This window comes from Phragmites australis, chromosome 3 (genome assembly GCF_958298935.1).
Source record: "Phragmites australis chromosome 3, lpPhrAust1.1, whole genome shotgun sequence".
Lineage (NCBI taxonomy): Eukaryota > Viridiplantae > Streptophyta > Magnoliopsida > Poales > Poaceae > Phragmites > Phragmites australis.
Window position 1 is genome coordinate 158016 of NC_084923.1, and position 24577 is coordinate 182592.

The 24577-nt window shown below is 40.2% G+C and overlaps 2 protein-coding genes across 4 annotated transcripts; one reads left to right on the forward strand and one right to left on the reverse strand.

Annotated features, from left to right (window-relative positions):
• The first annotated feature begins 568 nt into the window (after nucleotides 1-568).
• LOC133911335 (uncharacterized) lies at nucleotides 569-19950 on the forward strand. Of its 3 annotated transcripts, none has more exons than XM_062353535.1 (51): nucleotides 569-789; nucleotides 1313-1613; nucleotides 1708-1936; nucleotides 2030-2369; nucleotides 2460-2573; nucleotides 2678-2806; nucleotides 2884-3060; nucleotides 3143-3334; nucleotides 3514-3651; nucleotides 3810-3932; nucleotides 4026-4270; nucleotides 4833-4936; nucleotides 5512-5606; nucleotides 5695-5931; nucleotides 6183-6383; nucleotides 6551-6650; nucleotides 6745-6842; nucleotides 6937-7082; nucleotides 7168-7276; nucleotides 7356-7502; nucleotides 7841-7888; nucleotides 7970-8098; nucleotides 8191-8427; nucleotides 8505-8645; nucleotides 8732-8817; nucleotides 8906-9011; nucleotides 9097-9192; nucleotides 9323-9475; nucleotides 9842-10024; nucleotides 10120-10349; nucleotides 10440-10569; nucleotides 10643-10762; nucleotides 11279-11323; nucleotides 11692-11769; nucleotides 11870-11986; nucleotides 12686-12812; nucleotides 13668-13768; nucleotides 13853-13981; nucleotides 14085-14153; nucleotides 14879-15025; nucleotides 15097-15234; nucleotides 15840-15887; nucleotides 15972-16118; nucleotides 16197-16258; nucleotides 17295-17448; nucleotides 17541-17732; nucleotides 17826-17930; nucleotides 18040-18171; nucleotides 19027-19275; nucleotides 19453-19554; nucleotides 19641-19950. In XM_062353535.1, the coding sequence occupies exons 1-51, from the start codon at nucleotides 691-693 to the stop codon at nucleotides 19767-19769; spliced, it is 7254 nt and encodes a 2417-aa protein (XP_062209519.1). In that variant the 5' UTR covers nucleotides 569-690; the 3' UTR covers nucleotides 19770-19950. The 3 variants fall into 3 exon arrangements, with proteins under 3 accessions (XP_062209519.1, XP_062209520.1, XP_062209521.1); XM_062353536.1 differs by having other exon boundaries at nucleotides 19647-19950; XM_062353537.1 differs by having other exon boundaries at nucleotides 8505-8597.
• A 1420-nt stretch (nucleotides 19951-21370) lies between these two features.
• Nucleotides 21371-23734, reverse strand: LOC133911336 (expansin-B4-like). Its single transcript, XM_062353538.1, has 4 exons — nucleotides 23417-23734; nucleotides 23238-23347; nucleotides 22739-22923; nucleotides 21371-22579 (listed from the first exon to the last, which is right to left on the reverse strand). The coding sequence occupies exons 1-4, from the start codon at nucleotides 23580-23582 to the stop codon at nucleotides 22249-22251; spliced, it is 792 nt and encodes a 263-aa protein (XP_062209522.1). The 5' UTR covers nucleotides 23583-23734; the 3' UTR covers nucleotides 21371-22248.
• Nucleotides 23735-24577: the final 843 nt, after the last annotated feature.

A 24577-nucleotide genomic window follows, 5' to 3' on the forward strand; every position in this document is an offset into this window, starting at 1 on the left:
ACATCTGCTTCAACGGTAAGGTCTATAAATTCCCACAGATAGTCCTAATTAAAATTCACAATTTAGTTGGGGGGATTTTGGGTATTTTTTACGTCCTTGGTAAGCCAATTGTCCAGCTATCATTGTTTTTTTCTTCTCCCAAAATGTTGGGAAGAAATGCCCATCCATCTTCCAGATATAATCATATCATATTAGAAAGAAGTCATGAAAAAGGGGCTAGGCCGTTGATCTTGTGATGGACGGAGAGGAATGGATTTTTGCCATCTCCGCTCCGGTGGCAATGATATTATTATTATAACATCTCTAACAGTTTTTTTTCAGGGTTCAGATCCCTTTATGAAAGGATTTTTTTCTCTTTAACATTTTAACAGTTTCTCTTCACGATTATTATTACGAAAGTACCATAAAATCATTTTCTTCAGAAAAAAATTCACCTACTTTCACTTCACGAATTCCCTTAAGGAATCATGAAAAAAAGGCTAGGCCGTTGATCTTGTGATGGACGGAGAGGAATGGATTTTTGCCATCTCCGCTCCCTGTGGCAATGGTATGGTATAAAGAGAAGAGACAGGAAGAGGCTCCGTCCCCGCCGAACGAATCTCCGCGAACTTTCTCGACCCCAAACCCTCCTCCGAATTTGCCCTAGCTAGCGCTCCAACGCCGCAGCCGGATCGTCCCGCCGCAGCCGAGATGACCCCCCTGAGCCCCGACGTCGCCGCAGAGGTGCGGTTCCTGCTGGATGGCGCCACCGACTCCAACTTGGAGTCCAATCGCCGCGAGCTCTGCCAGGTACCCTACCACTGGACCTCTCCCTCTCTTCGATTCATTCATCGCCCCCCACTCTGGATCTGTGCGTTACGGTTTCGTCATCTCCTGCTCTGGCAGAGAGCAATTCTAGGATAGATCATCGAATCTAGGTTATGGAGTCGCGGGCCTCCCTGAGGTTCAGCGCCGAGTGACCTAGGTTTTTAAATTTTAATCCAATTGATTACCGGACATTAATGCCATGCTTTAACGTCCTTCTGAATTGCTGACCTCATTGACTTTATTACCAATTACTGGATTAATGTCTGGGTAACGTGACTTGAAGAATCTTTCCTTTTCTCAACAGAGCTTATGGTGGATTGTATTTTTTTGCCCTTTTTTTTTTTGTAACTTGTGCTTGAGGCACCTACCGTCTTTCTGCTAAATACATCACTTTATTTCTGGCTGGTTACGATATGTCTTTTGTATTTTGGTTTAACAATGTCTTAGTTCTGCTGAGTCTGTCTGCTGGATGTTTTCTAACACATTTATTTTCTCACTTTTTCAGTTAGTTGACTGCGGCCTGGATGGATGCATTTTGGTGCTCCAAGTCTGTTTGAATCAAGTGATGCTGAATGCTGGGGAGGTGAAGAACTCCCAGCTGAAACAAAATCTTCTATCCGACGTTTTCAGATATTGTTTGGACAAAACATACTTCAGCACCAGTTTTTGCGAGGCGCTGAGGACGATAACTCTCACTGATGGTTTTCTTGAAACCTTGTCGAATCTGCTGCAACTCTCAGCAGCTGAGAAAATTGGTGTCGGTCTTGTGCTGTCAGATTCTGAGGAGTCAGAGATAAAGCTGAAAGGTAAACATCTGGTGAAGTGAAACTGTGAGTTCAGTGATGCCATATGTGCTTCTCTTATTTTTAGATGTTCATTGACATCTCCTCTCTTTTCCAGGGCAACAATTTTCAATCGCTCAAATTGAGGAGCTGTGCTCGAATCCTGTTCAATCTCTATCAAATGACCAAATTCATGAAATTGTTGTGTTTCTGCATCAGACCGATGGCCTGTCAAAGCATATGGATACATTTACTAATGTTATATCTTTACTAAAAGTCAGAGAGAGGCCTTTTTTTGCACCTTTCCCAAATGAGGAATGTGATATTCAATCAACAAATCCTTCAAGGTGTTTAGTCTTTCACTCAAAATCTGCTTATTTAAACTTCCTCGTACCCTCATGTTCACAAATGTTTTTCTCCTCCTTTTCTGTTTCATGTAGACGTTTGGAGATGTACTGTGGTAGCATGGATGATGACTTTGAGTCACTTCTGTCTGAAATCGGGAAAGCAATAAGCATGGCTGACATTGTAACCGAGTTGGGTTATGGATTTACCGTTGACAGCACCCATTGTAAGGAAATACTTTCCATTTTTGAGCCTCTTGATGATCTCGCAATATCTAAGTTGCTTGGGGCAGTTGTTGGCACTCATAATGGTCTTGGAGAGGCCCATAATACATATGCAACATTTGTATCTGCTATTCGTAATAGCCACACGAGTGACTCACCACAGTTGACTACATGGAACGCAGATGTTCTTGTGGATTCAATCAACGAACTTGTGAGCTATTGACCTCTTCCTTTTCCAATGTTTTTCCCTTACTTTGCTTTGCACCTTTACACTCTAGCTTGACTGCTCTTTCCCATGCAGGCCCCTAGTACAAACTGGGTGCGTGTAATGGAATGTCTTGATCATGTGGGTTTCAATATACCTGATGAAGCAGCCTATTATCTATTGATGTCTATATATGCTCGTGCTTGCAAGGTGCTTGTACAAACATTTTTATGTTGGAGAATCGACTACTTGGCTGATCTTTCAAAAAAAGAAGGAAAAAACTACTTGGCTGACAAATTGATTGAATTATACAGGATCCCTTTCCGCTTCATGCTATTTGTGGGTCATTATGGAATAATACAGAAGCCCAAATATCGTTCTTAAAGCATGCAGTTTCTGCTCCAACTGATACATTTACATTTGCACATTGTTCTAGGCGCCTGGTACTTTTGACAACATCTGGCCTTATTCTTGATAAAACTCCGCACAATTCACATCTAACATTTGTAATTTACTGTAGGCATTTCCGGACCTGGCAGGTCCTAGTCAAGGTAATCATGCTTGGTTCTGCCTTGACCTTCTAGAGGTTTTATGGCAGCTTGCTGAAGTTGGGTATATTGTATCTGTGCGATCAATGCTGGAGTATCCGCTGGGACATTGCCCTGAGCTCTTACTTGTTGGTGTTAGCCACGTCAATGTATGGATTTCTAGTCCTGCTTAAGGAGCTATCTCCAATTTCATTTAATTTTGGTAGTTAAGTTTCCTTTTTTGCTTTGCAGACTGCTTATAATCTCCTTCAATATGAAGTACTATCTTGTGTATTTCCTGCTCTACTGAAGGACGCAACTAAGCGTAATGTAGTGAATTATCTCTGGCATATAAACCCATACCTCACTCTTCGAGGATTTGTTGATGCTCATTCTGATCCAGATTGTTTCCTAAGAATTGTTGATGTGTGTCAAGACTTGAAGGTTTGTATGAGTATAGTACATTTTATTTTCCAAAACTGTCACAACTGATCCACACTCTCCTAGTAAGGTTATTTTGTCATTGGTACCATGCCAAACTATGGTTCCAATGCTTTAACGTCTTTTTGATATTCGCCAACTTAAATTTGTTTTATCCAGCTTTTATCTCTCACTTGAAACAGATTCTATCTGCTGTTCTTGAATCTACTCCATTTGCATTTGGCATTAAATTGGCTGCTGCTGCCTCTAGGAAAGACCGTAGCCATCTTGAGAAATGGCTGACTGAAAAGTTGTCTGTGTGTGGAAAAGGTTTCGTTGAGGTAATATGCATGGCTAATCTCCTTAGTTGTTATATTGTAATTATGGTTTAACCTTTTCCATATTCCTTGTGGAGTTTAATTCTGCTAATGTACTGTTAATTTATTTTCAATGCTCATCTATAAGGTTTAGCTTACCTGCTTACCGTTTCTACTCTCAGGAATGTGTTAATTTCCTGAAAGAAGCTATGAGCAACACAGCTTATGTCGTAGAGGGTACAATGCAACAACCTCAAGCTATTGTTACAAATATATATTGGGAGTCTTGTCCTGTCTTCATAAAGGTGTGAATGAGTATTTGGTTTTATATTTTTGCTATTTGTTGTTTGCTTTTTTCGTGGGTTGTCAATATGGACACATGAAATGCACATTTGCAGGCTCTCCAGTCTCACTCGGGGCAGCCCTTGTCTGATGAGCTAGTGGATGAGCTAAGGAAATTGTATGCTCTGTATGAATTGAAGAATCCTGGTTCTGTTGTAAGGGAGCTTCCTACTTCTGAGGGAAGTTCAGATGACATTGAAGTAGAGGCAAATGCGTATTTTCACCAGATGTTCTCTGGGCAGATAAACATTGATGCTATGATACAAATGCTTGGTCGCTTCAAAGAATCTTCAGACAAGAGGTGTGTATGAGCTAAAACTGGAATATAATGTGTACCAATGTGCAATGTGTTGCCTTTCTTACTCATCATGTGGTTCATACAATTGCTTAACGGTGCTACAAAGATTTATTGATGGAAATAGGTTCGAACCAACTTATGTATAAAATACTGAAGATATATATTCAATAATCTAGTTAACCCAAGCGCTAAATATGGTTACGCCATTTCCGTAAACTTTACTTTTTATTTGTCAGTAGTATGTTCTAGTTCCTATTTCTAATTGGGGTTATCTGTATAGAAGTCGTTCTGATAATTTATCTATTCAATTGTGGGACTGGGAGGACTGCACACACAACATTCATTGCGTTCATCATAAAGTTAGGATAGCCTAACTGACTTCAATGTTCACACTAGCTATTCTTTTTTACTTCAAAGCTGCCACAATTTTATCTCAACAGTAATGATTCGAGTGCCTAACTACTACTCGCTGTTCTTTTTTTGTTTAACTTTTGTGAAGCTTCGCTTTCCAGTAGAGTTTTGGTTAGATGTCCAGTTGTTGATAAATTGTTTGACCTGAATGCAGGGAGCAATCAATTTTTAGTTGTATGATCTCAAATCTGTTTGAAGAATATAAGTTCTTTCCAAAGTATCCTGATAAGCAGCTTAAGATAGCAGCTGTTCTGTTTGGTAAGTGCATCTTTACTTTGCTTGGCCTTCAAGCCATTTATTGCATTGAATTGTGCCCTGAATCCTGATGGTGCTTTTCATGGCTAAATTTTCAGCTCAATTACAGATTGATTTGTGTGCTTGGCCTTTAAGCCATTTATTGCATTGAATTTTCAGCTCGATTACAGATTAATATGTGTGCTAAATTTGGTCTCTTGTGAAATAAAGCTCATGGCTTATGATCTCGCGTGATTATTTTGTTCTGCTCCATGGCCATTGTTGTGCATATCTACCATACAGTCTTGCAAATTCCAACTGAAATGAGGTTGCTATTTTTGTTATGATTTCCAGGAGCTGGATAGAAAACTCTTGAACTGCAGCTCTTTCTTTTGTCTTATTTCTTTACAGATTTGTGTTCAGTTGCCTGCACTATACCCATTTGCCATTGTTCCACAGCTCCACGCTATACTTGTTTGTGCTACATGAAAAATTGAAATGAGCGTTACAGTATGAAACATGTTCTGCTGAAGTGCTAAGTCATTATGTGCTGCAATCAATTGTCCATTTCTCTAATGCAATTTTATTGCTGAAAATAGGATCCCTCATTAAACATCAACTTGTGGCTCACCTCGCACTTGGAATTGCTCTGCGTGGTGTTCTTGATGCCTTGCGCAAATCTGTTGATTCAAAGGTTTGCTACAATCTCTTTTATTTTTCCCTGTCTCCAATTGTTCATTGATCCTTAAAACATGCAATGTTGATGGTGTTATTGCCTGCAGATGTTTATGTTTGGTACAACAGCACTGGAGCAGTTTGTGGATCGTGTGATAGAATGGCCACAATACTGCAATCACATATTGCAGATTTCACATCTTCGCGGAACACATTCTGAGATGGTTTCTGCTATTGAGAGAGCCCTTGCCAGGATTTCGTCAAGTCAAAATGAGCCGAATGTCGGCAACCTGCTTTCTGCAGAACAACATGCTTCCGGTTCATCATCCATTGAAGGCATAGAGGTAACTTTGTCACAAAAGCTTGAGGAAAAGGGAACACATCTTGGTGGTGAACTTTGAGTTGAAGCTGAAGATATAGTGGCTCTTGCAATGTTCTGCTTTTCAATTTATTAGAAATTTAGGATAGCAGGAGTGTCACATGCTTACTGATTTGCTATTGTATGATTGTATCACTATGATGTATTCGCTGTCTTAATTCCCAAGGTTGGATTTCCATCTATTTTTTTCTAAATAACATGGACGGATTTATGCAGGCATCAGAATCATCATGGCTGGTGGGTACAACCCCAACTCAACTAGGAAAGCTGCTTTCTTCTTTTCCTTTGCAACATAGGAGGCAGGGTCTTTTTGGGGACAGGTCCAAGGTTTCTATGAGCATCTCTCAGAGCAAGAGCATTTTATCCAGTCAACCTCCCCTTGCTACAGCATCTGCTGATTTGTCTATTAATTCAAAGGTATCAGGAAACTTTCATAAGCATGCCCCCTGATTTGCGAATTCATATATCTAAACAGGATGCTTCGATGCAGCACCTGTTTTCTGCCTTCTTTCCCTTTCTTTCTGTCATTCTTGTATTTTAGATTCCTGTTTGCCTGTTTCCTTGACCTATACATCCAACTGTAGGCAAATGTTTCACCTTCATTACTAGCTTCACCTCATCACTCGACCAGTATGTCAACGAGTATGCATGCTGCTGGTTTTCTGCGTTCTCGAAGTACCTCAGGTTACTAGTTAGCTTAAAATGTTTGTGGTAACATCAGCTACTCAAGTCTTTTACCTCTAATTTACATTTACATTGTTACACCTGTCCTTTTTAGGCTTGCCTAGGCAAACTTCGTACACTACTGGATTTGGAGCTGCATTAAATATCGAGACACTTGTAGCAGCAGCAGAACAAAGAGATACACCCATTGAGGTTGGTTTCGTTATTTTGTTTTCTTTTGAGTGTGGTCTCATGGGGGAAATACATAACTTTTGCTGGGCTAATTGATTTTTTCCTTTCAACCTAGACACCTCCATCTGAAGTTCAGGACAAGATTCTTTTTATGATCAACAATATATCCACCTCAAATATGGAAGCCAAGGCAAAGGAATTTAATGAGGTGCTACAGGAACAGTATTATCCTTGGTTTGCACAATACATGGTCATGAAAAGGTATCGTACTAATTGTTTCCTTTTCAATTTTGTATAGATTTGTCTGGCCATGTTGAGCTATGTGTATTACTGTTCATCTTGGCAGGGCAAGCATTGAACCAAATTTTCATGACCTGTATTTGAAGTTCTTTGATAAAGCAAACTCAAAATCCTTAAATAAGGAAGTACTGAAAGCTACATATGAGAACTGCAAGGTTTGTATTCAATCTAATTTGTCCACCTCGTTTGTTTGTGTGATAACTATTTTGCTTAAACCTGGCACTTTTTATGCAGGCCTTATTAAGATCAGACCTTATCAAATCTAGTTCTGAGGAGCGTTCCTTGCTAAAAAACCTAGGCAGTTGGTTAGGAAAGTTCACCATCGGTAGGAACCAGGCACTAAGAGCAAAGGAGATTGATCCAAAATCTCTTATTGTGGAGGTACTGCTTCTCTATTAGACTCCTCAGTATTTTATATTTCTCTGAGTTGTTTGATATGTCATGCCTCTTTTTACACAAAGTAGGACCATACTGCTTAGTTTTCTTTATTGGGTTAACCTTTTGAGTTCTGAAAGCTCCCTTCTCTCTGGTGCTTGGCTTATTTTGTACTGCTACTTTTTTTTATTTGATATTTTTATTTCGCCTGTATTTATGTTGCATGTATTTGTTGAATGATTCCGTCAATTGATATCGTGCTAGTCTCTACTTGTTCGGGCATACCATTCGCTTCAAAGGATTGTATTTATCTGACTATAATCTGTTTAAAATTCTTTCTTCAGGCATACGAGAAAGGATTGATGATTGCAGTCATACCATTCACTTCAAAGGTGTCCACTTGCACTATATATTTTTTATTTCTACAAGACATGTAACTTGGGCATGCATAATGACCATTGCTTGCTCTGCAGATCCTTGAACCTTGCCAATCAAGTATAGCTTATCGCCCTCCAAATCCCTGGACCATGGGAATTCTAAGTCTACTTGCTGAGATTTATAATCTACCAAACCTCAAGATGAATCTGAAATTTGATATTGAGGTTATCAACATTTCCTTCTTTTGGAAGGCTATTTTATTGGTCATGTATCTGCTCCTACTAGCCTTGCTAACTGTCATTACTTGTGATTTTAGGTTCTGTTTAAGAACCTTACTGTGGACATGAAAGATGTGAAACCGACTTCCCTGCTTAAAGATCGAGTACGTGAGGTTGAGGGAAATCCAGATTTCTCAAATAAAGATGTTACGGCATCTCAACCCCCAATGGTTGCAGAAGTCTCTTCAGGGATCATCCCTTCACTTACTCATGTGGAAAAGCCTGAAATAAATAACAGTTCCCGCGCTATGAGCCTTACAAATATACTAAATCAGGTTAGGTTTGAGCTTATTTATCAATCATGATGGGGTACACTCTTCCGCCATTATTTTGGAATATCTTTTATTTGCAGTATGCTGCTCCAGTTCGTCTTCCTGCAAACAGCACGGTGGAAGATGACAAAGTTGCTTTAATGATGCCGGAGCAAGTTCCCTCGCTGACCCAGGTTTCGCCTGCACAAACACCATCTCCATCTCCATTTTCTGTTAATCAGGTTTGCCTTATTATTTTAACTGCTGGTTATCTAATCTAGGTAACTTGATCATGTTATATGATTGGTTTTCCATGTGCTGTTTGTAGCTTATGGCGGCTATTCCACGTGACGAGATACGCTTCAAAATAAATCCAAAACTTGGCTCACTTGGCCCACAATTGCAGTATAGCAAGTACGCTTCTCAGTTTCTGAAAGGAATTTGTTGAATGTTATTTGAACTTCTTTTGTTGATTAGCCGATAAATTCCTGATCTTTTGTAGAATTATGGATTTGGCTTTGGATAAGGCTAACAGGGAGATAATACTCCCTGTTATTCAAAGAAGTGTGACAATAGCAAGCCGAACTACAAAAGAACTTATTCTGAAGGTTACCTTTCTGTCCTGCTTTGGTTTAAGGCGTTGTTAGTGTAGTGAAATTGTTGATATCTAGCTGACACTTTTATTTCCTGAAGGATTATGCACTGGAGTCCGATAACAATACCATAACTCGATCTGCACATTTGATGGTTGGAACACTAGCTGGAAGTCTAGCACATGTTACTTGCAAGGTACTTCTGCCTGAGGCCTTAAAGACTATGTTGATGTGTTGCTATGTCTGCTTGTTAGTTTTATTAGTCCTTAACATTTTGGATCTATTGAACACAACTGATAATACCGTTTCCTTGTTCTCTGCTTTAGGAACCTCTTCGTGTTGCCCTATCATCTCATCTTCTAAATCTCATTCAGAACCTTATGAGTGGCAGTGAAACCATTGAGCAGCTTATTCACATCCTAATCAATGACAATCTGGATCTCGGCTGTGCCATTATTGAGTCTGTGGCAACACGTCAGGTAGCTCCTTGACAATTATATTTCTGCTGAGCTGAGCATACATTTTTTTAGTTTTGCTTCTCCTGCAGCTGATTCAAAATAGTAAGGTTCTCAAAGTTGTGGATAGTTCTTAAAATTCCGATGGAGTTGGCGGTCTTCTGTAATTGCTTTAAGTCAACAATTTAAATCCCAACATCTAATAATGATTGCTGATAAAGATAAACTGTGATTATGTTGATGGTAGCTCATTGTTTACCTACTACTTTCTGTGCAATCACCCTTGGGCATGGACCCTTTAGCATTTCAGCCAAGCAACGCGCTTTTGATAATGGAGAAGTAGCTGACTTTCTAGTTGCATCTCCATGACTAATATGATATTTTTCTCAGGCTGTTGAAATGATTGACGGTGAAATACCGCAGTTATTTTCACAACAAAGGAAAAAAAGAGAGGTAGCTGGTCCTTCATATTATGATGCTTTTAATTATGCTCAAGGTCCGTTTGCTCGTGTACCTGAAGCCCTACGTCCTAAGCCTGGACATCTATCTGCTGCCCAACAGAGAGTGTATGAGGTGTAGCATCAAAGCATAAACTCCTCAATTGAAATTAGCTGTAATGTTTCTGTGTTGGACACGTGACTATCTGCATCTTGCTCTGCTCTTTTCAGGACTTTGTTCATGTATGGCAAGGCAATAGTCAAAATGTTGGTGCTGCAGGTTCTGGTTCATCTGGTGCTGCTGCTGTCTCAAGCAATCTTGGCGTACCTCGAGCTCACAGTCCAAATTCAGCGCCAGCAACCTCCAGTATTTTTTCTACTGTTCAAACGGGTGCACTTGCATCTATAACTCCAGAACTAGTGTCTGAGGAATCAATTCCTGGTATTGCACAACTTTCGAGGTACACGTGTTTTGGCTTTCTTTTGGTATCTGTGTGGTTCTTTTTTGTGCTGCTTGCTTTGGATTGATGAGTATCTTGTGTCTCCCATAGTGTTCCTCCTGCCCAAGTTGGGACAAGCGTATCTTCTGTCGTAGGTGGAACTGTTAGTGCTGCATCTGCTTTTCCTCCTCCTTTGGCATCTAACGACGTTCCTGTGGGTGGAACAACAGTGACAACAAATGTAAATTTTCCTATTTCCTTCATGTCTGTGATGCCATATATTATCTTCTGAAATGTTTCTAACCCTCTACCAGGATATAAGTGCTACGGTGCCACCTCCATCTACAACTGCTGCCGATCGCCTGGGATCTATTTTACTTGAACCTTTGAATACCAGTGATGCTTTGGAGAGATACCAACAGGTTGCACAAAAGGTACTGATATTTGGATTTGTGCTGGTCACCAGAATCCTCTTGGGATTATTTTGATTAAAATAATTATGGGAATTGCTAATTAGAAATGAACAAAAAGGCTTTGTTGTTGTTGTTGCTGCTGCCGCTAATTAGAAATTAACAAACTTTTGTCTGTAAGTCATCATGGTTTATTCACTGCTGTCGGTGGAGCATCTTTGTATGTTATAAAGAATGTGTTAGTGTCATATTGGCATATGAGTCAGTAAATTCGATAGACTCTAGGCCTTTTGTTTTAATAGTTTCATAAGTTTCAAGATCATATGTCCTGTTAATATAATCGTCTCCTAAGGAGTTCTTGCTAAAAATGCCTTTGTGAATTAATCTTACCATTTTAGTTATGAGATGGTCCAACCATACTTTATTAAGTATTTAGGCATTGTCAGTTTTCCCGCTTTGCCTGTAGTCTCCTATGCATGGTTTGTCTTGTTTGCTTGGGCAACCTATTGATTGATTAATTCGTGTATTCTTACCCTCCAGCTGGAAGCCTTGATTGCTAAGGATGGTAAAGATGTGGAAATTCAGGTCAGAGTCCTCATTTATAGTGCTATGATACATCAATATTTCTCTGTAGGAATTCAGGGCCTATTTGCCTAGCAAAGTGGGCATGCTACAGCTCGATAGTCTCTGCCCCATATATGTTTTATCCTCTAAAAGAATATGTGAAAAATGTGGCAAGAGAGACCGCATAACCTTTTATTGTATTGTCTTTAAAGTGTGGCAAACTACCAAGTGTAGTCGACCACACTACTTATCCGCAACATTTTGGTTATCAGCCAAATAACTCATAAATCACCCCTCCCTATTTTTCGGTGGCATTACTACACCAATAATTTATCAATAGGTTAATTATTTTTCTTATCTGATGATGACTAATATATATTTGTATTCAGTCTGTTATTGCGGAAGTTCCTGATATCTTACTCATGTGTGTTAGCCGGGATGAGACTGCATTAGCTGTTGCACAAAAGGTAATTGATTGCTCTGTTTTGGTTATTATTATATGTGTTCAGTTGTTTATTCTTTGGAACTTGTTTTGACTACAAGCTTGTTTTGGTGCCTTTGTTCCAGGTTTTTAAAAGTTTGTATGATAACGCCTCAAATAGTACGTATGTCAGATGGCTTTTAGCAACTTTAGTTGCAATAAGAGATGTCTGCAAGCTTGTTGTCAAAGAGTTAACAAGCTGGGTATGTTCCATTGGGATATTCGACCTTCGTATTCCATTTGTTTTACCAGCTTTATTTTTCCTTGTTTTAATTACTTATGTGTGCTACACCATTGGTTGTTGTGGTTTATAGCAGTTAATGCTGATTTTTTTTCTCACATTGATGCATATCTCAAGTTCATGGGCTCCTGTTCATTGATAACTGAGTTATTTCATCTGAATATTATATTTTGATTTGTTATCATTTCATTTTATATTTTTATATTGCATGCACATGTAATATGTGTTTCAAAGTTGATTTCCCCTTGGAGTTGATTTAAGTCAGTAAACATGCCATGGCCGAGATTGATTGGTTATGATAATTTTCTTTTCATGAGAAGCAACTTCTTTTTTGTCCTCTATCACACTGAGGTAAATTCTTGTTTGGCAAGTATTGCTTCTATATATGGGATGCCAATAGCATTTAGTTATGTCAACAGGAAATCAAGAATAAAAAATACAAGCACAGAAATATTAATTTGTGAGCGATGATTTGGCGGGAGGGGCATATATTTCTAGAAATCTTACTATATAGCTTTGTGTTCCAAATATTGTTCCATTTCATATATTTTTTAACGAAGAAGTTGATCAGCATGACGTCTTCCTAGTGTATTTCCTTTGTTTCATAGTTCCTCATTGAGGGATTTCAAAGAAAAATTATTTTCTTTGTTTTTTTTTTCAGGTAATCTATTCTGATGAAGAGAAGAAGTTTAACATTGAAATCATTTTTGGCCTTATTCGTTCTGAGTTGCTGAATCTTGGGGAATACAATGTTCATTTGGCAAAGCTAATTGATGGTGGAAGAAATAGTATGTTGAGACATCATATCTCTTTCCTATTTTTCCATATACTATATTCACTCTGTCTTCATATTACTCCTGTTCTGTTTTATTTATTTTAGACTTGTGCACAATTGTAAAGAAAAGCCACAGGATATTCCCAAATTTTCATTGCCCCTATTAATGTAACATCTCTTGCGACCTCATTAAATTCGTTTGTTTCCTACCGACCGTTATGACCAATGAACAAATAAATTTTAGTCTTGTAAACTGTAACACACACATTGAGATAGATGCATTTAAGGAAGATGTTGTATGCCTCTTCTTGAAATCCTACAGCGTCAACTCTTAAAACATCAAATGAAAAGGAGGGAGTATGATGTTGTTGAATTCACTCTTCAAGATGCACCTTTGACAATTACGTTGTGCAGTGTTATGTTGGCGATGTATTATAAACTATAGTTTTGTACAGGGAAAATTGGCTTGAAAGTGTGATACCATGCATGAAAATCCTTAACTTTTCTTCCAATTGAACTGATTTATATGAAGCTTGTAATATCGGAACGATAAGGCGCAAATTGCAAAATATATCAATATCCTGAAATTGCTTTCAAATGTGTGTGCAAAAGATGTTAGTAGTGCAAAAGGCCTATACAACTTCCCTTGCCCTAGCAGCAATTGTCGGACTGGGTCAAGTCTTAGACAGTCATACCTGTTTTGATATGGATTGGATAGTAATTGTCCCGCATTTGGGGCTCATGTAAACTAGATGTCGCAAGTCACAAATGTTGGACCTCTGCTTTGTTATTTTATTTTTTTTGTAAATGGGATGACTCTTGTTTTTCAATTACTTGGATTTAACTATTGTTTTTTTGTCATTCTCAGGGGTTGCAACAGAATTTGCCATGTCGCTACTCCAAACATTGATTACTCAAGACTCTGTTAGCATCTCAGAGCTTTACAATGTTGTTGATGCACTATCAAAGGTATGCCTAATTTTTGAGCTCGTCTTTATTGTCTTTTGGTCTTACCCAGGACAATCTTCAGCAGTAGCAACTGTTGGTTTGCAGCTTGCAAGGAGACCAGGTTCACCTGAATCGTTGCAACAATTGATTGAGATTGCAAGGAATAATGCGAACACCACTACTGGTTTTGTTGTTGGGAAGGATGAAAAGGTCAAACTGACGAAGGATAAACAGGTTAATCATCTAATCTCTCAAATATCATTTGTTCGCATTGATGAATAATCCTCAATGTCTTTTGTTCTCAAAACATTCAATTGTATATTGTTCTTATTGATAGGTCTTATCTACCCGGGCAACCAAAGAGGAAAGCACCGTTAATGAGATCACATCGGTTGATCCAAGCCAGGTTTGATAAACATGTTGAAACTTCTTATTCAGTTCCATTATATACCATGAATCCTACAAATTTACCAGAATTTATTTGATTTACGTGAATATATTTTCTCTTTGGTTTTTGCTGTGTACTTCAACATTTAGATGCTTGATTTTATTGCTGCTTTCCTCTAATTCCATTTTTCACAGTTTGGGTATGAAATCAGAATCCATATTATCTATCCATGTATCTTTTTGTTTGACGAGCATAACGATAATACTTTTGAGTAGATCTTGGTCTGCCCTTTTCTACTCACAGCCAGTAGCATATTGTGATGGTGGTCGTATATTAGCAGATTAATTCAACCAGGAGGATATAAGATGTAATGGGTTTGCATTGATGTTCTTTCTTGTATTTTCATGTGGTACTGGCTCATTTTTTCTCACATCTAGTGGGCTAATAGTTGCTAAAGCTTCGCTGCATTTTTTATAAGTACAACTTATCACTTTCCTCTAGCTTAGAACCTGGCGATGCTACTCAAGTATTTGCATGCTATTATAGTGGTCAAACAGTGTGCAGCATGTGTTCCCTGCCTTCCCAAACATACTTTTCAGTGAACAATCTTGTTAAGTGGTATCAATGCCATAGAAGTATATCTGGTAGGTTAAATGATTTTCGCATGGTTTCGATTGTATATCAATTGTAGCAATGAATCCTACATGTTAGACTGTTAATCCATTAGATTGTTTGATGTACAGGTTGCGGTCCTATTTTCTGAGTGGTGTCAGATGTGTGATCATTTGAGTGCTAGTGATGTGGCATACAGTCGTTTTGTCACACAGTTGCAGCAGGATGGCCTGCTGAAGGGAGATGATATCTCTGAATGCTTCTTCCGTATTCTCACGGTGACAAATCTACCTATAGTACTGAATCTGTAATCTTGCCATATTCGAATGCTTATGTTTGAATCATTCAGGAACTTGCTGTTACACACTCTCTAGTCTCGGAGCACATTGTTGCTCCTGGTGGATCATCTCAGCAATCACCACAGCAACCTCAAGTTTCATATTTTTCTATTGATTCATATGCAAAGCTTGTGGTTATGGTGCTCAAGGTATCTAAGAAGGATATTCTACACATATTTCCTGTTAACTTTTGGATTAGAGATTCCGAGTGTTGAATTAATCATGGTGATGCATCACAGTTGTTAAGAATTTAGAAAATGTACTTAGCTGTCGAAGTGTCAATTTCATGAGAAACTAGCATCTGCCTATCTGAGCTTCTCATATAGGGAACTAGAAAGTGAATAAACCATATAGTATCAGACTGCAGAGTTTAACCCTTACATACTATCTAGTTGCCTATTTAGTTCTATTCCGTTTTACCGCGGGTGATGCTTGTGTGGCACATAGAATGATTGATGTACTATAGTGTTGAATTGTCCTGTGTCATTTGGCCGCATCATAATGTTTCATCAGTCATATCTGTGCTGTTAATTGATCTGGACACTACCAGAATGTTATCTGTTAGGGGTCTTTAGATTGCCTTGCATTGGCAAGTCCATGTTTCTCTAAAAAAAGTAAGTTCACAGCTATAGTTACTGGTAATACAAGCTAATAAAATTCGCGAATTTGAAGCTTTGTAAGGTAGTAGCATTCATCAAAGGTTATTGGAATTATGTGAAGTTATATTAATTGTTCGTTTGTTTTTTGTCTTCAGTACTCTTCAGTGGAAGTAGCACCGAATAAAGTCAACATACTTTCCAAGGTTAGTATCTACATATTAGTTGTGCCCTTCAAATATTTATGTATTAATTCACAAAATAAGTATCTTTCAACTTGTCTTTTCCAGATTCTTTCTGTTACAGTGAGGACCATTCAGAAAGATGCTGTAGAAAAGAACGCTTCATTTAACCCTCGGCCATACTTTCGGTTATTTATAACTTGGCTATATGACCTTACTACTTCTGACGTCCACCATGATGGTTCTAATTTTCAGGTATGCATCTGTAACAATATATAGTTTGATACTTTGATTGTACCATCTGTAATATTGCAATATTGATTGGTTAAACAGGTTTTGACTGCATTTGCAAACGCATTCCATGTACTGCAACCTTTGAGAGTTCCTGCCTGGAGGTCTGTCTATCACTTTTGGCCTACTTATCAATTTTATTATTCTATTTTAATATCGTCATGATTTTTCATCTTTGTGTGACGCTTTCAAATCCTCAGTTTTTGTGCCGAGCATAATGTGGTTATGTTCTGAATTGTAACAATGCCATGACACTATTATTCCATTGAGATTATGCTTGGCTTAATGTTTTGTTACGTTTGCTATACACTTGTACCCTCCATCCGTAGCATGTGTTATATAGAAGCAGTAATGGCTTGGATAACTGATCTTACTTCAGTTGATTTGGACTGGGATCATATTTGATTGGGGCGATAATGTGAACTGGCAAATACTAAATAGAATTCTTCTTTTTTTCACTCCTACCTACTGAGGTCCAACCCTCTAAACTTTGCTACTCACACTGCTCGGGTGATGAGTGCAAATTGCTTCACGTATGCAACTCCATCTGCATGTTTATGTTGTAAGCATTTTTTTTTATATCAAATAGAGTTAGGATATTCCAAAATTTTGGAAAAATCATTATTTCTGAATAAATGAGCATATGGACAACGTTTGCCCTACAGCTACATCAAGATAGGAACCGTCCTAACTTGGTTATGTTATATCAGTTGGTTGCCTTGTACGGCATTTGTGTGTTGAGAATACTTATGATAACTCAGCATCTGTCAGCTTCTGGTAATTTCTGTATTGTGCAATCTTTGGAGATGACTAAGGTTGCTTCTGCTGCCTGCCTCATTTAGCAGCGCTTTAAAATGCTGATTAAAAGCTGTGTTGTAGCCTAGTCATTATTTTTTATTGTTTGTCCCCATCTAAGACCATGAAGTCAAAGTGATTGTTCTTTTCCTCTACTTGATGTCCTCTTTTATCACGAGGCATGATTTGTACTAGGCATATGACATGTAGTAAGTAGCTGGTTCTTTGCCGTTGTTACTGCTTTAATATAGACTAAAGCTATTTTCTTTCAACACATGTTATGTTTTGCCAAGTTTGTGTCTACACTATTTCTGTATTATCTGATTAAAGATTGCTCTGCTGTAGCTTTGCTTGGCTTGAGTTGGTGAGTCACAGGAGTTTCATGCCAAGACTGCTGATGTGCAATTCGCAGAAAGGTTGGCCATTTTTTCAGCGACTGCTTGTTGATCTGTTCAAATTCATGGAGCCATATTTAAGAAATGCTGAACTTCCGGAGCCAGTACGTTTTGTATTCTTGAATTCATTATTGCATTAGTCTGATTTAAGCAATATTTCTTCAGTTCTTATTTCCTGTGTGCTGTCTTTTTGTAGGTGCACCTTTTATACAAAGGAACTACGAGGGTTCTACTTGTACTACTGCATGACTTTCCTGAATTTCTTTGTGATTATCACTTCAGTTTCTGTGATGTGATCCCTTCAAGTTGCATTCAAATGCGCAATGTCATTCTTAGTGCATTCCCACGCAACATGAGACTTCCAGATCCATCTACTCCGAATCTAAAGGTACATGTTATTTGTGGGGGCAATGGCTTTCTTCGTTCTTCAAATTCCAATTGGGCATAATTTAAGTTGGCTTCTTTTTTCTTGTTGTAACAGATTGATCTGCTGGCTGAAATTTCAATAGCTCCACGAATCATGTCGGACGTTGATGGTGCTTTGAAATCAAAGCAGATGAAGACTGAGGTTGATGAGTATCTCAAGGTCAAATAAGTTTCCTTGCTGTTATCCTTAGTGTGAATTTTGATATTTATTCCGGATGTCTGGTATACATGGATGATATGCATGCTGTTGTCTTGTTGATATTACACAGAGACCGGAAGGCTCTTCCTTTCTAAGTGATCTGAAGCAAAAATTGCTGCTGCCTCAGAATGAAGCATCTGTTGCTGGGACACGCTACAATGTGCCTCTGATCAATTCGCTTGTTCTCTATGTTGGCATCCAAGTGAGTTTGTTTTTCCCTTCTGTTTTCTCATCAGGTTGAATTGAATACACATCGCTAGTGAATAATGCCAAGTATGCGCTGATGGCATCCAAAAGCTTCTGTAAAAATGTTAAGATTGCTGAACCAACATGCTCCTTGAGTATCCAAAGGTAGATCATAATTCAAGATGTGTGAGTATCGTAGGCTGAATGGATCAGTCTAATAAAGATATCTTTGATTCTGTGCCTAGGTTACTAAACAACATTTCATCCTCATTGGTGACATTTGATGTGATTTCAAAAGAGTATCTTCTAGACAACTAACTAAACTAGACTGCCAAAGAAAATCCACCAGAACTCAGTTGTTTAGTAACTCAGTTGGCCCTACCATACTCTTAAGGTTGTGTAAAGTGATGCAATTTACATTTCCTTTCATAAGAATCTCCTGAATTGTTCTCTTCATCATGTTATTATTATTGGCACTTATGAAGGCTAAGTTGACTCCAATAAGCAATGAAATCGCCATTGAACGCTTTCCACTAAAAGATAAATCCAAATGCATTACCTCATCTTGTTTGGTCTTTGTGCTTATAGTTTGCTTTGAGAAAAGATCCAAACTTGCATTGAGCTCTGGGTACTTAGTCAACACTTCTCTTCTTCCAGCCACTATATTTGTAACATGTAGCTAATTTAGCTTTCACTAAGATACATTTAAATGCTTCGTACAGCATACGGACTGTAGAACCAATATTCATTCGTTCTGTTTCTTTCCTGGAAATTGCATTAGTAATGCAGTTTATGTTGGATTAGTTGTATTAGTAATGCAATTCTTATTTGTGCTCTGCAATTCTAACCTCGTTTTTGGATCAACATTTAGGCTGTGCAACAGCTGCAACAGAACAAGGCTAATGCATCTGCATCAGTACAGCAGATTAACCATGCTCCTCCGATGGATATTTTCCAGATTGAAACAGCTACTGAGATATTCAGATATCTTATAACAAGCTTGGATACAGAGGGTCGCTACCTTGTTTTGAATGCAATTGCTAACCAACTGCGCTACCCAAATAACCATACGCACTACTTCTCCTTCATCATTCTGTATCTATTTGCCGAGGCTACCCAGGTATTTCATACAGTACATTTCTATCTAAATTTTTTCCTTGCTATCTCGGGCACTTTTATTCAGTGTTGTATATTGCCGTTGTAGCAATTTTGGTGATTTGCACTAGTGTCTTACCATCTGTGTTAGTAGTTAAGATTCTCACACTTTCTTTGATGTCTTCGCAATGTGAACTTGCAGGAAATTATCCAGGAGCAGATAACGAGGGTTCTTCTGGAACGTCTAATAGTGAACCGTCCTCATCCTTGGGGATTACTTATTACCTTCATTGAGTTGATAAAGGTACGTGGCATGCGGGTTTTGTGTGCTTAATTAAAATCATGCAAGCTGTGCACTGGCAAACTGATGCAACTTGCGTTTTCTGTTAGAACCAGCGTTACAACTTTTGGAACCGATCTTTTACCCGCTGTGCACCCGAGATTGAAAAACTGTTCGAGTCCGTTGCGAGGTCCTGCACCGGAAAAGCTGTAGATGAAGGGATCGATAGCAGCCACTAATGCAATCTGGTGTCAGCGAGTATTTGCTCGATACTTGGGCTGCACAGATCATCTGTATAGTTGAGTTGTAAAAAAAAAAGATCGTTGTAATTCATAATTGTGATGTGCCTAAAAGAGTTTGCCGAACACACTGATCCTCTTGGGATCTTGTGATTTATATAGCAGCGGCTGATTACAGAGATGGATCTACGATCCGTGATTACAGGAGTCCATGACTCGATCATGCCTAGCTATTAGCTAACCTCTTAACAACCTCGACGCTATCATAACGTTCAGTTAGCTAACAGTAATACAATATTTATAATCTGTTAACAGGCCCCTTCAATCACAACTAGGGTGTTCTCAAGTTGAGATTGACAGATATGACTGAAGGGAGCTCTGGACAATGGCTTGGTAAAAACGTCAGCTAACTGATCCTTTGAAGAGATGGACCTCACGTCCAGAGCTCATTATATTTGGTGCGTGTATGAAACATGGGATTAGCGGTTGTCACACTGGAGCAATGGTGGTTTGGATTGAAAAATACCTAGCTCCTTAAAGAGTGACTGTATTCAAATCAGCTCAACTGTGATATTGGTTATGGCCTTATATTCGGTTTCAGTACTTGATTGTGATACGGTTACGAGAGCTCCATGAGACCTAATTCGTTCCAAAGAAGACTGCAAACCTGTTTGTTGACCTTCGATCATCTGGGCATTCGGCCCAATCGGCTACATGCTTTCGAAGGGCACACTTGTGTGTCTTTTGCAGCAATAAAAGTTAGAAGGCGAAAATGGCATACGCTTGGGTTATTTGAGGCGGCGGCGGAAGGGGCGTGAATGTAACCGCTAGCTAGCTGGCTTCGTTTGGATCCGTGGAAGTGTTGCCAAGAAGACGCTCTTGTCTTGGTGTACATGTGGTTTACCAAGTGGAGAGCATGGACAGCATTTTCCTTCGGATCGAATGAATAACATTTAATCACCAGGATACGAATTGAAATTGTCTAATCACGTTCTCTCAAAAATATGAATACAAATGTCGGTTGATCGCAGCTATTTGCCTTTGGCAGTAAAATAGATTATGGTAACCAGATTACTATGAGCATATATATGCCCTTGCTTGCAACTTTCAATCTGTTTTTCAATGACAAACGAAGCTGCAAGGTGCTCGCCAAGGACGGAGTAGGAGACCAGTATTGGAGTCGTCAAGGTATGGAATGATGGTGGACCGATGGATTTCTAGTCTCCCTCCCTACAAGTTTGAATTGTTAGTTAAGTTACTAGAGGAAAGGAAGCCTGCGTAGGAGTTTGCGAAATTGTAGATGCCTCTCAAATTCAGCTTGAATTTGTTTCCATCTCAAAAGAAAATTAGCATTCTTAGCATCTTTTCCTTGGATCTCCGATATTTTTATCGTTCACTGAAGTACCTCTTGCCACTGCCATCCCATCCCGTATTGATGGATATTCCCATGCCACGGCCATGCATGCATTTAGCTAGCAGAAAATTAAACAAGACGCCCCACAGTCACACAGATGAATGATTTTGGATCAATCATCGACAGGTTGCAGCTCTATGCCACAGTTAAGCTTAAGCTGCCACATGATCGATGGATGCCAACCCATATAATAACTGGAGGAGTATATTATATGGCAAAGAAAAGAAAAGAAAAGAAAAGAAAAAACTGGAGCCACAAAAGTTTGATTCGATGCTGGAGCAGGTTGCCTTTACCCCCTTACCGAACAAGTTAGGCTGACATTGCGATGGCAATATTGCAGGAGCTCCGTCCGTCTACAAGGACGAACGTACGGGAGCTCAACAAAATGGGTTGCATTTGATTTCAGGCTTGAGAGTGATGCCTGCAGAGTGCAGACGATAGAGCAAGAGCGTACCTCGATCCCTGCTTCCCATCGAAAAACAAAACAAAGGCAATCATAATTTCCCAAACCAAAATCTGAAAGATTCGCCTCTTCTTTTCTCTTGACCGGCCGGGTCCTGGTGAAGGGAAATGCACGACGTCGTGATATGCATATGATATGAGAGAGTTGCAGAGCACATGCCGACGACATTGCATGCATACTACTCCAGCTGGAAACACACACGTACAGGAGCAAGCTGGAGTACTTGAATGATTAAATTTGGAAGCCACATGCATTTATATTTCGTAGTAGATAACATACTCCTATATAGGAGTAGGTCCGATGAATGGATGGAGTAGTAACTGATCAAGACGGACGGAAGCAGATAACAAGTATAAATACATACTGACATACTAGTACTTACTAGCAGCAGCTGCAGCAGAAGAAAGATGGGCGGGAGGGAGAGCGTATGCATGCATGATGTACGCCTGCCTGGCTGCCTCCTCTGTTTCCCACAAAGTAATTAAGCTCGCTTCAAATTAATCGTCGCCTTACTTACTACTCCTAAATAAAGTAGTACATCGCGACCCTAGAAAGGTTGCTTGATTGGAATAATTAATGATGGAGGTGGAAATTATTACTTATTAGGAGGAGTACTGGACGAATGAGCGGTAGAAGGTGTTGGGCCTCCAGTTGACGGGGATGACGTCGCGGGCGACGAGCGTCTTGCCGGAGTCGCTGCGGATGCGAATGGAGAAGGGAGCGCGGAGGCGGTGGTTGGAGTCCAGCCTCCAGATGGATCCCCAGGACTGGCGCATGGACGACCACCGCCCCCCGCTCCGCGACTCCATGAGGTCCACCTGCACCACGTCGCCGTCGCCGTTCTCGTACTCGATCAGCACCGCGAAGTACACCTGGCTGGAACCCTCCTCCACGTGGAAACCAACCTTGAGGCCCGGGAACTGGCACGGCACCCTGTTAAGTAGTGCCCCCTGTTAGTGTGTGCATCAGCCAGCGCTCAGCGCTCAGCGCTCAGCGCTCAGCGCTCAGCGCTCAGCATTTATATATATATATATATATATGTGTAGCGGTGTGTCAAGAACCTCACAACAAGACAACAGGAACGACACTGACCTGGTGAACTGGATGTCGATGATGCCGGCGTGGCGGAGGTCGTTGTTGCGGCCGGGCTTGGCCAGCTTGCCGAAGGCTGTGCCGCTGAGGTCGAAGTGGTAGGGCGCCAAGGGGTAGTAGTTCATGTCCGTGATCACCACCGTCTCCGTGCGCCCGGAGCACGCAGGGTGCCGAGTGCACTTGATCTGCAGTTGCAGGAGCTAGCATGGTTTATCTTTATATATCACAGTTGATTGCTCCTCCTACAGTCCTAAGGAGCATGATTACATATATTTACATATGAACGACAGAGCGAGCAGACAGTGGCAGGGATAAGAAAACCTTTTTATTTACTTTTACTCCCACTCCCACTGACAGTGGCAGGGCAGAGGAGAGAAGAGAACGTGGGTGGGGTTGGTCTGCCACTGCCATGCAGCTGCAGCTCTGCATGCAGTGGCATCGAGCAGAGGTATGCTATGCAAGTGCGGTGGCAATTGGGCCAGCCTTTGACCACTCCTACCTTGTAGCATGAGCCGCATCCCTTGCCGTCCTTGAAGAGGGGCTGATTGCCGCACGACGTCATGGCCATGAACGGGTACTGGTTCACATTCTTGAACCCGCAAGCGCCGCCTGCAACAAGTCGGTCGGTCCGTCACCTTCCGCCGGCAATGCGAGGGAGGGAGGGAGGGGGTTACGCACCGTTGTCGCTGGGGCCGGCGCCGTTGGGCTGGCCGTACCAGGTGGCCCTGGCGCTGCGCCAGCTCTGCATGTAGGCATCGCTGGTGTTGTAGTCGTCGCCGTCGACGCCGTGCGCGGCCAGGAGGGAGAGGACCGCCACAAGAGCAAGACCACCACCCATGCCCATGCTTTCTTCCTTGTTCACTTAACAGCTAGCTAGCTAGGTAGAGATGGATGGATGGATGGATCCGAGCAAGTAATTTGCCTCCTCCTCCTTCCTATTTATAAGCAAGCAGCTACAGCACTATTCAACACTTGAAACAACTGGAGGAGGAGAGGAGTCCTTCCCTTCCCATATGTACCGGACTAGTTATTAAAACAGGGAGGAGAACGTGCCCTGCATCTGCATCTGCATGTTGGGCCGCACATGCATCGCATCGATGCAGCTGCGCACTCGCATGGCCTTAACTAGCTTTAGCTCCATCCTAACAGTGCCTTCCTTCTAGGATACATGTCGTTTTGCAGCTTGGTTTTATTTTTAAATACACATCCTTTTAGGTGGTGTTTTCCCAAATAGCTTCTATTAAAAGCTATTGCAAGTTTGAGTTGAATACAAGAGGATTTGGTGGTTTGGTTCTTATTAATTGGAAATAAGAGTAATTAAGAGGGATCGACACGTTAAAGAAAGATAGATAAACATTGTTCTATGTACTAGAGGTTAAGATGACATCTAAATAAGAATGGACCTAGTATTAACAAATGCATGATACGATGGTTAGGAGAGGAGCTGCTAGAAAGATGAAACGGGCCAGGCACCTCCCTCTTCCTCGTCGAGTCTGGTTGGCACAACTTCAACTCCGAGGTCTATACTAGATCTAAAGTCTATATGATAAAATAAAATGATTTAAACTTTTATTTTTAATTCAATATAAAAAATTAAATGACTCAACTAAATATTCTCAATTTACTCATAGCTTCAGATCTAAGATTTGTTAGAGTTAGATTTGACCAACTCTAAAAAAATCTTGGATTTGAAACTATCCCAAACAAAATCTTAATAAGAGCAAGCCAAACCTGGAACCGGGCTAGCACAGTGAAACCATAGTTCTCTACTGGCTGTTAGCTGTGTGAGGCGCTAGGAAGGGGTGCGCTGTTGCATGCTACTTGCACACACACACAGAG

What these genes read in the sequence shown, in the direction of transcription:
- LOC133911335 (XM_062353535.1), top strand. Translation starts at nt 691, where the DNA reads ATGACCCCCCTGAGCCCCGACGTCGCCGCAGAGGTGCGGTTCCTGCTG. An exon ending in TATATGCTCGTGCTTGCAAG is followed by an intron (nt 2,574 to 2,677) that starts GTGCTTGTACAA and finishes TGAATTATACAG; the next exon opens with GATCCCTTTCCGCTTCATGC. An exon ending in CACATTGTTCTAGGCGCCTG is followed by an intron (nt 2,807 to 2,883) that starts GTACTTTTGACA and finishes AATTTACTGTAG; the next exon opens with GCATTTCCGGACCTGGCAGG.
- LOC133911336 (XM_062353538.1), bottom strand. Translation starts at nt 23,582, where the DNA reads ATGGGCATGGGTGGTGGTCTTGCTCTTGTGGCGGTCCTCTCCCTCCTG. An exon ending in GATGCGGCTCATGCTACAAG is followed by an intron (nt 22,924 to 23,237) that starts GTAGGAGTGGTC and finishes CTGCAACTGCAG; the next exon opens with ATCAAGTGCACTCGGCACCC. An exon ending in ATCGACATCCAGTTCACCAG is followed by an intron (nt 22,580 to 22,738) that starts GTCAGTGTCGTT and finishes ACTACTTAACAG; the next exon opens with GGTGCCGTGCCAGTTCCCGG.